Source organism: Galleria mellonella, unplaced genomic scaffold (genome assembly GCF_026898425.1).
Source record: "Galleria mellonella isolate WM207_F2 unplaced genomic scaffold, CSIRO_AGI_GalMel_v1 utg310, whole genome shotgun sequence".
In the NCBI taxonomy this organism is placed as follows: domain Eukaryota; kingdom Metazoa; phylum Arthropoda; class Insecta; order Lepidoptera; family Pyralidae; genus Galleria; species Galleria mellonella.
Window position 1 is genome coordinate 1,110,728 of NW_026442071.1, and position 10,250 is coordinate 1,120,977.

Here is a 10,250-nt window from a genome sequence, read left to right on the forward strand (position 1 = left end):
TTGACAATGTTTTGACACTTATTCATAATCTACATAACAATAAAAATTTTGCGCAATTAATTTACAGTATCTGTATCCATACAGGATATAAACAAGTATGTTTATTGAAATAAGTATCTAAAATATTTTTATTTTTTTTAAATAAATTTATTTTTAATACTTACAACGAAATAAATATAACATACAATAAATAATAAGTACTAAATTAACCATCATCAATGCCATCATCATATCAGCCTTTAACCGTCCACTGTTGAACATAAGTCTCCTCCTTGGAGGATTTCGCTAGTACTTGCCACGCTTGACAGACGAATTGCCAACAGCAGTTAGAGTTTGGAAACATTTTAAAAGGGACGCTGCTGCCCATCACTCGCTCTCCCTTAGTCGCCTCTTACGACACCCACGGGAAAGAAAGGGGTAGCCTATTTTATGATAGAATATTATTTTTTATTGCCATTGTATGTACTATAAAAGAACTATTGTCCTTGTGACTAATAACTAACGTAGTCACTGGTATCATAACAGTTATTCTGAACGCACAATAGAGCTTGAAATGTTACCCAATCTTTCTCGGTTTTCCCATCCCATATCTATATCTTTTTGTCTTTACATGCAACTAGTAACAATTAACCTAAGTCATTTTCGGAATTTAACGCGACACAATTTTACGTAAATAGTACCTGCATACCTAATCATCATTACCGAAATTTCATTTAAGGGTCCCGAATATAAATTTAATAAGTTAAGACTTGAAGGATTCCAAGCCTATTCACCAGCTTGGAATCCTTCAAGCCTCCTCTATTCAATCTATTCTTAGCCACGACCTTGTCTTCAATAATCAGGAATGAACAGCATATACAAATCTTGTCACATATATTTTGAAATTGTGTCTCACAAATTTCGCCTTTCAGAGTAGAAGCAAAGAATTCATGCTAGAGTTATCGTATGTTACAATTTCTAAAAAAGTCCTATTATGAAAATATTTATTTCAATTTCTTTTGCTATAAACATTCATTAACGTTATTCTTTAAAACCTTTATAATCTATTTCGATATAAGTTAGTTTTTATAGAATCAATGATATATCGCGTATATGTTTAACTTAATATTATTATGAACTTAAAAAAAGATATCCTGTTATGAGTAACAGGAGCTTAGAGCAAGTTGTCGGCCTGTTTATGTCTATTATTGTTATAGAGTTCGGTAAAACACAAAAAAATGGAATAATGAAATGGAGGTATGCTATTTTCATTCTCCTGCCGCTGCGCATTGGTATTCAACGCTTGCGTCACATGACTCCCATTGAGTGTGAACAAGTGCGTCTTAGTTTATTCATTAACACTGTGCATGAATGTTTTAGCCGACTTTACGGCTCATTAATACATTGTTGCTATTATCTACTAATTAAGGAGCATCGTCTCAGTTTACAAAGCCACCTGATTATTATGCGTGATCACCATTTAAATGTTAATTAGATTTATTAGCGCACCTGATCAAACCTGCCTCAGTATAAACGTTGACGCGAAACACATGAGTTATATACTGTAAACGCTCAATGAATGTTTGTGAGTCAGAGGACAAATCCATATTGCTCTGATAATTTTTCAAGTACCATCTATAGTTATTGTTAACGGATATTGATGCTATCAAACCGATTTTATATATAAAATAATAGAAAATTTTAAAACCAATTAAAATTTTAAATCTTTGTTTTTCCCATATTTGACAGGTAGAGAACGCCTTTAGATATTATATCCGCCATGTATTCCTTTATTATGTACATCAAATTAAATAAATAAATAAAGTAAAATTTCATTTTCTTTGGCTCAACCTCTCGGGTTTTTTTCATAAGAGAAGGATATAGTCCACTTTCTATTACTATGCTAGTCAGATAGGTAACATTAAAATTATACAAAATATAAAGATTTTCTTCTCTTTCACTTACAGGTATTTGTATTTACTTACTTTATAAGTCGCCTTTTAGAACAGGTGACTCATTGTTAATTTATTACTCCGTATACATATTGTTTTCTTTACTTATAATAAAAACACTTAATAATTTAAATTACTTTACCAAATAATGTGTATTCTTATCAAAACACCAGAAGGAGACACCCTGACTCGAGTAGTGGTAATTAACCAAGAAAGGTAAAGTATCTACACACTCCTTCAATGGCATCGGAAGTTTTCTAGATAGCCTTTTGCGTTCTTTACTTATCTTTTCTGTTTGGAAACTATATTTAAAATTATCTTTACATTATTAGTTCCAGTAATCTTTTATCAAAGATTATATTTATTTGTTATGTATGTTTTTTTTATCCAACTTAGAATGGCAAACAAGCTGACGGCCATACGGCTATAGACATGAGCAATACCATGGACATAACAGAGTAGGTATACTGTTTTGCCCCTGATACCCCCCATGCGTTGCCATTCCTGAGGACTCAGGTGTTATTCCTCTGTACCCTGTAAATTCACTGTCATATCCCACCCTTCAAACCAAAACACAACCATGTAAACTGCTTCACGGTAGAAACACGAATGGAACAGAGGTGCCCAAGGAAACGACTTTTGTAGAAAGTCTCCCTTTGGTATACTGAAATTAATTGAATTCGATAATGATTTTATTGTCGTTTATTTATTAAAAATATCACCAAAATCTTACACAATATCCATTAAAGTAGGTATAGCAATTACTGTGTGTTTCTAGCAAGGAATGGACCACACTTTTCTTTTCCGTGGATGTTGTAGGAGGAAATTAAGAGAATTTAATAGTCAAGGGATGGGCAGCAACGTCCCTCTTAAAACATCACCACAAACTAACTGCGGTTACCAAATCTCCTGCCAAGCATGGCAACTACTGATAAAACCCCTAATAGGGGGGGGACCTATGTTCAACAATGGACAATTAACGACTGATATGATGCTTATTGTGGGCCGTCAGCTTGTTTGCCATTCTAAGTTGTATAAAAAAAAGTTATTATAAAAGTTAATATTTTTACTTCAAAATTTTTCTTTTTTTACTATTAAAGAATCCTATGATTGATATCGATCTCGTCTGATGGAAAGCGATGATATGATCTAAGATGAAGCTCATAGACCCACGAATATGTCATTCACTTCTGCCTTAAATTGGTGCTGATTATATTTGAATGGAAAATATAAGCAAAGAGAGAGATCCACTCCTTGGCTATACGCATGATGAAGGAAGACGCAAAACGCTTCATGCGTATAAATAGTATGTCTATGATGTAAAGGTATAGGCTATCGCCCTATTTGGTCGTCTGATGCCGAAACATTGAAGGAAGATACTAAGAATAATATGTAATATAGCAAACAAGCATACTACTTAAATAAATATATGTATCAAAAATATTTAGGGACCAGTATATTTTTCTACAAATTCTCAATTAACTTACTATATAAATGAATAAATAAAATGTTTTCATATGTCTAGACTAACAAAGTAAGAATAACTTATTTTTTGCAATTTTTACTAATTGTGTGTAAACATTAAAATGTAAAAAAATAAGTTCCTAAAGGTTTTTATAGCGTAACGTAAACATTTAATAGTCGGATCTGTATTAAGAATTAATCTATATAAACAATTTGACATATTTAAATTCAACCAACTCACACACCCACATTTTTTGCAACAGGTGAAAAAGATTTTTCTGTTTTTATATGAAAGGGCGACAAACGAGCATGCGGCGCACCTGGTAGTAAATGATTACCGAAGTCCATGGACAGAAACGAAACCAATTGAGTTGCCAATGCGTTGCCGGCCTTTTTAATGTATGTACCATACCAAGATGGAACTTCTTTAAAGCATATCCCATGAGTGCTCAATAGATGGAAATTAAAACCAAGCGATTGAGCAGATTATGACAGCGGTAAGTATGTAACAACTCGATGGTGAGTGAATTAATTATTTGATGAGATTTTTTTTCGCTATACGTGCATGGATGAAGTGGTAGTCAGAGACTGATGACTAATATAGAAAATTGTCCCAGCATAGAATAGGTCACTCCTTCCTTTCCCATTAGTATCGTAAGAGGCGACTAAGGGGATGGGCAGCAGCAACTCTCTTAAAGTGTCACAAAAGTCTTACTAAGGTTGCCAACCCGTCTGCCAAGCATGGCAACTACTGGTAAAACTCCCTTCATGGGAAGACCTATATTCAGCAGTAGATAGTTAATGGCTGATGTGATTTTTTATGCAACTTAGAATTACAAACAAGCAGATGATCTACCTGATAGAAAGTAATAACCGTCACCTATAGACATGAGTAGTACCATGGACATAACAGAGTATACTGTTTCGCCCATGATACCCCCATGCGTTGTCATTCCTGAGGACTCATGTGTTATTCCTCTGTACTCTGTAAATTCACTGCCATATCTCATAATGATGGAAGATTATAGAACTTCTAGTAATAATAATAGTAATCAAAATTCTAGTATTAGCAATCGCACACAAATTAATGGTAGCGGAATTAAACAAAATATTTCTGACCAAATAACCAGTGAAATGCTGCAAAATAACAACTAGTTCAATAAAATATGGGTAAGTAATATAATACAAAATCCAAGAGAAAAGTACCCAATTGGGTTCACAAAATAATGGCAATATCTAAAACAGTTGATATAATACAAATTTAAGCATTAAAATTGCATCCGATCTAAATAAGTTCGATTCTTCCAGTAATTCAAGCCATGATTGTTCCACCACTATATGCCTAGAGGAGGCTTGATTATCTTTCTAATCATTCAAGTATTCTGATAATTTATTCTTAATCCAATTAACATCTTCTATTCATTAGAGCGTTGCGTTTTAATAATATGTTGTAGAGAGTAATAGTAGTACTCGTTATTATATCTCAAACCTTCTGCCGGATTTTACAAGAAAAAAATAAGACTTATCTTCTTTACTGAAATTCAAGCAGTTCTTTAATTTATGAAATTTTATTTTATTTTCCGTTGAGAAGAAATGTTCTTGAGTAATAACCCCTATAGACAAATGCAGTGAAGAATAACTCGCCACTAGATGGAGCGACAACCTCAAATACATTACAGGGATGCAGATAGCTCAGGCCCGTTCTTTATGAGGAATATCCTTATTTCCGTAATCTATGAAGGAAGACTATATTTAGCAGTAGACGGTTAAATGTTCCTAACATTGTTATTAACTTATTGTTGTTACTGTATGTTTTAGTGCAATAAAGAATATATATATGATGATGAATATATTTTTTTATTTCCTTTCTCTAGCATAAGGACCTGGTAATAAGTGTCATTATTATTTAATTACGAGGAGTTGAGAAAAAGTATGAGAAAAACTAGAAGAAATCTCATTTAAAGTATTTTGGTTTCAACTTCTAGATACTTTTGATTATAATATACTATAGTAAAGATAATTCATATGTATATATAAGAAATTGCAATAACTACTTACTAAATAATAAGCACCGATTCCTCAGAACTGGGGCACTCGACAATACATCTAATTCTTTCTGTCCAATTGTTTAATATCTTTAATCAAAACGTTTCAAATGCTTTATCATTAAATTGCCTGGTGAATATTGAGCAACCATTGCCGGAAACGCTACCGGACAATCTATCGGCCGATCTACCGATTAATTAGTTCGATCGGCAATACAATGCTGACAATGTCGTGTGATGCCTGCTCTTTTCGCTCACTCATTCAGGCAGCTGGGTTGCTGAACGAGCTATGACAAATGATTGCTCCTACGTGTGTTGAGTTCTTATTATTTTTAATACACAGTTTTATTTTCTCCATTGGTAAAACTAGATAGATAGTTATCAAGTATATAATATCGAAATAATTATATTTTTATACATACAATATTAAAGGGGTAGCTTCAAAAATATGCACTGTGCGTTATCAAATAAAAAAACAGTTACTGATTATTCCATATTAAAAAAGTCTTTGATTTATAACTACTGTATATACAGTGGGTTGAATTTCTTATAACAAGTGCTTTGAGGGTCAAACTTATAGTAACAAAAAGGGCAATAGAAGAAAATAAAAAAGTTAAGATTATGCAAATAATTTTAAGGCAAAATCTGCATTAATACCAATATCATATAGTAATAGGTACAACAACAAAGATTGTTCAACTAATAGAGCAATGGATATATAATTTCAGAAACTGGAATGTAGGAGGATGTTCTCAATTCATTTGTATTTTTTATGTAAATATTACGCGACATCTTTAGCAATTCTGATTATACTTCTATTTTTTACAATCAACAGGCATCAATCAATTCCACATTTTTTTATTATTGAAGTATATTTGTAATAATTAAAAATTTTCTTTATTTTTATACTACAATCATATTTCATAAGGTGGTGTCCTAAACACAGCGAGATACAACGATGAAGATAGATTCTTATAAGTTAATTGTGGAGTAATATTCACGCTCGATTTATGGGTATACACTAACAAAATACCAGTGAGGAATGATTGGTGAAGACGAAGTAAAGTCAGTTGGCTCATCGTGATAAATTGACCAGGAATTCCACGACGGTTTCCAGGGGGACCACATGGAAGTGTTTCTTTAATACAACATGAATTTGCGATTGTTATTACCTCACCTAATGGGAAGTGATGGTAGGTGGAGACAGCTATTGGCCGTCGGCAGTCGTACTCTCATACACAGGTCGCGACATTCAACTCACCACATACCAATATCGCGACTCTGTCACCTATCTCTGTCAATTGTTATCTTCAATGCGTTTGGAATGCTACCTTTACCAATCTGGTTGTCGATCATTATAGTAAGGCAAGTTCCACTCTATTAACATGGATATCTTAGGCTGCCATAAAAGGATAAACATGTGCAAAAAGACATGACAATGGGTCCAACCTAACTTATCATCCATTAACAAAGCAATATATTATACATCAAGGATATACGTTTAAATAGATTTGGAAATTATACATGGAATGTCTAATTATAGACCTAAATTATATTCAAAAAGAAATAAATTATTCACAAAAACAAAATTATAGATGATTTTACAAATGAATTCAGTAAAAAGTTACTGGTAGTAGAAAGCTTTTATAACAACAAGGTACTAGTTTTATAGTGATATGTTCATATTATTATAGTATTACATTCTCTATGTATCTGTCTGTATATCTGTGAGATATATAATAAGGTAGATATATGTAAGCTATATTAAGCATGCCCATACTAGGCCAATTTCTATGGGATACATTCTAAAATACGCCATTATAATTTTGTTTCTTTTCAATATATGATGCTTGTTATATTAGTGTAACATTTATTTTTGATTCTAATTCTCTCTTCAATAATTCAATTGCAGAAATTAATTTAAAATAAAATTAAAGTTATAATTTGCTTATTTATATAATAAAGTAGGAATATTATTCATATATCATCATATAATTCAAATAGATGTAATATTAAAATAAAATAAAAAAAAACTAATGAATAAAACAAAATATTTTGTTATTCATTCCTTCATAATAAGAAATACTACCTATTACCAACCCATTTATTTCATACATACATACATAGCTGTCACGCCTGTCTCCCATTAGAGTAGGCAGAAACAATGGAACGCCAAATGCTTCTTATTTATTTCATTGAAGTATAAGCAAATACTGAATAATACTATATTGAAGTTAATAGATTGATTTAAATGGAATAATAATTCACATCATTTTGTATTAACTTTAATGTTACGACCACAGTAAGTTTTTATACTTTCCTTAGTCTTTTTAAAGAATTATGTAAATTTATTTATTTTTATTTTATTTTCACATTTACATTTGTATCAAAATAAATTTACTGTCTACACACAATATTTATGTTGCAAAGTTTATTTATAAAATGCAAGTAATATAGTGTGCACTCATAAGCATCATCATCATCATATCAATTTTTCACTGTCCATTACTGAACATAAACCTCCCCCTTGGGAGGTTTTACCAGTAGTTGCCATGCTTAGCAGGCGAATTGGCAACCACTGTCAGGCTTTAAAGACGTTTTAAAAGGGACGCTGCTGCCTATCTCTCGCCCTCCCTTAGTCGGTTCTTCTGACACCCCCGGGAAAGGAAGGGGCAGCCTATTGTATGCCGGGACTACATGGCCAAGCATAATATTTAAAAAAAATCGGATATCGTCGACAGTTGACAGAGAAAAACATTGTTTGCATACATGAGTTTTCTTTTTCATAACAAAAGGTACCTAGGTAGGTAAGCTACTGTTTCAATATTTATTTATCATAAAAAACAATCTAATGTTTAAAAATGTTATAGAAAAATATACAAAAAAATACATCTGCTATAAAAAATTAATACATATATGTAAAACCAAAATTTTTACGCTAAATTACAGAGCGAGACAGACTCAAGAAAATTCAAATTGAAGATTTTTCCACATTTTTGTGTCAAAAACTAAAATATTTAACTGTTTCTCTTTTAACTTACTGAAACAAAAATTTGCATATTATTTTAATATTTGAAGTGACAATATATTAGAAGGAAATGGAATGTTTACTTAGTTATGCCTCTTCGTTTTAAAGTTTCCTATCTACCTTTGCTATTTACTTCGAACCATAACCTCGATTCTGTCGTAGAAAAGACATAATTTGTCAAATTTGTAACTTTTAAAGCTGCAAAAGATTGTTGAAAGCAAAATTAAAATAGCATTACTGTTTTATCAATATGCTATTTTTCTAATGTGACCTAAATGTATTCATTTAACAATGTTATAAAAACAAAAATATATCTGGACTCTTCCAATGTTTCACTCTTTGAATCATTGTTGAATATAGGTACCTCTTTTCCTTAGTGATCAAGATAATCAGTCTCATCTGTGCCTTTTTATGTTATTCTATCTTCTAAAACATTAGGTAACTGTAAAATTACATAAGTCTAAGACTTATTATATTATTACTTATTTGCCTAATTAGTTAAATATGCCTTTTTACTTATTATATATTTCTTATTATAATTAATATGTAGAGAATATAATATATTTACAAAAATCCCCTTGTTTTATATCTATAATTCTCATATACCTAAGCATATTAATTAATATTTTTAACTAAAACTACATAGATTTGAGTATATAGCAATTTTGGCAAATTGAAAAATTAACAAATTAATATTAAGTAATAATAAGTGAAATATCTTACTCGTATTAATTTTCCGGTTTAAAAAAATATTAGCATATATCTAGTAGATTAAGTTATTTGCGATAATAACGTATTTAATATAGAAAATTGTTAATATCAAAAGAAAACTTAGGTAGGCGTCTAATCACAGTTGCTCCCCACATAACTTTTACATTTTTTAAAGTATCTTTGACTTGAATAAGAAAGTACTTACCATTAGGGGATAAATTGAGAGTTTGTGCGATGGCTGCGGCCGCAGGAGGGGCCGGTTCCATCTTCCAGGGTGCGCAGCACGAGGCAGGGGAAAATTCAGGCGTGGGGCCACTGCCCGCCGATATCAACATGGTCGGGCCACCGTCCACTTACGAACTTCTCGGAACGTGAGCATGCGGCACCAACCAAGAGTTCACTCAGTTACTGTTCACGATTTGATTGTACAAGTCCAGATTTTTTGCTCCTATAATTGTTCTGTATGTTTAATTCATAAGCCAGGAGTATAGCACCTATAGGACGGATAACAGTCCGCCCGCACGCGTTCGCTTGAAGCTCAGCCAGAACACTGAAGAGCGCGCTTGTCGTGCCGGCGCGCCCACTCGCGCGCCTACTCCCATTCGCACGCCTCGGAAAAAAATCTCCGCTACCAAACAATAACAAAAAACTACCTCCACTGAATAGAGCTTCCAAGAACCTCTCACTCTAACGTTCTTAATTCGATTTCTGAACGCGTCAAAATTACGGCAGCGCTCGATTCGATTGCAGCCTTCCGTCCCATTCTTTGGCTTGAAATTTCAAACACAAACATGACAATCTAATATAATATGTATCTATTGGACATAAAGTTCACTTTACTTCTCCTCTGGAAAGGCATTTATGATCTTTTCTTTATAAACAGGAATGAAACTACTCCTACTCGCACTCGTTCGGTTCGGCCTGAGCTTGAATCGCATGAAAGGGACAGGTGCTCTACCGACTGGTAAAATTACGGTAGTGAGCACAGGTGATCTTTTACCATTTCTTCGTAACGGAGGTGTTAATGTATATTCCTCTCTTTTTCTCCAATATGAAATCGATAATATTTTA

At 32.5% G+C, this 10,250-nt stretch overlaps 1 protein-coding gene across 2 annotated transcripts in view; it reads right to left on the bottom strand.

Annotated features, from left to right (window-relative positions):
* LOC113523632 (paired box protein Pax-6-like) overlaps nucleotides 1-9,810 on the bottom strand; it is a 49,867-nt gene extending 40,057 nt beyond the window's left edge. Inside the window, exon 1 of one of the 2 annotated variants that reach the window (XM_026909633.3) lies at nucleotides 9,385-9,809. In XM_026909633.3, the coding sequence (XP_026765434.1) occupies nucleotides 9,385-9,514 (130 nt within the window). In that variant the 5' untranslated portion in view covers nucleotides 9,515-9,809. Of the gene's footprint in view, nucleotides 1-9,384 lie in introns of both variants that reach the window. The other variant, XM_031907648.2, reaches the window with a different exon arrangement.
* Nucleotides 9,811-10,250: the final 440 nt, after the last annotated feature.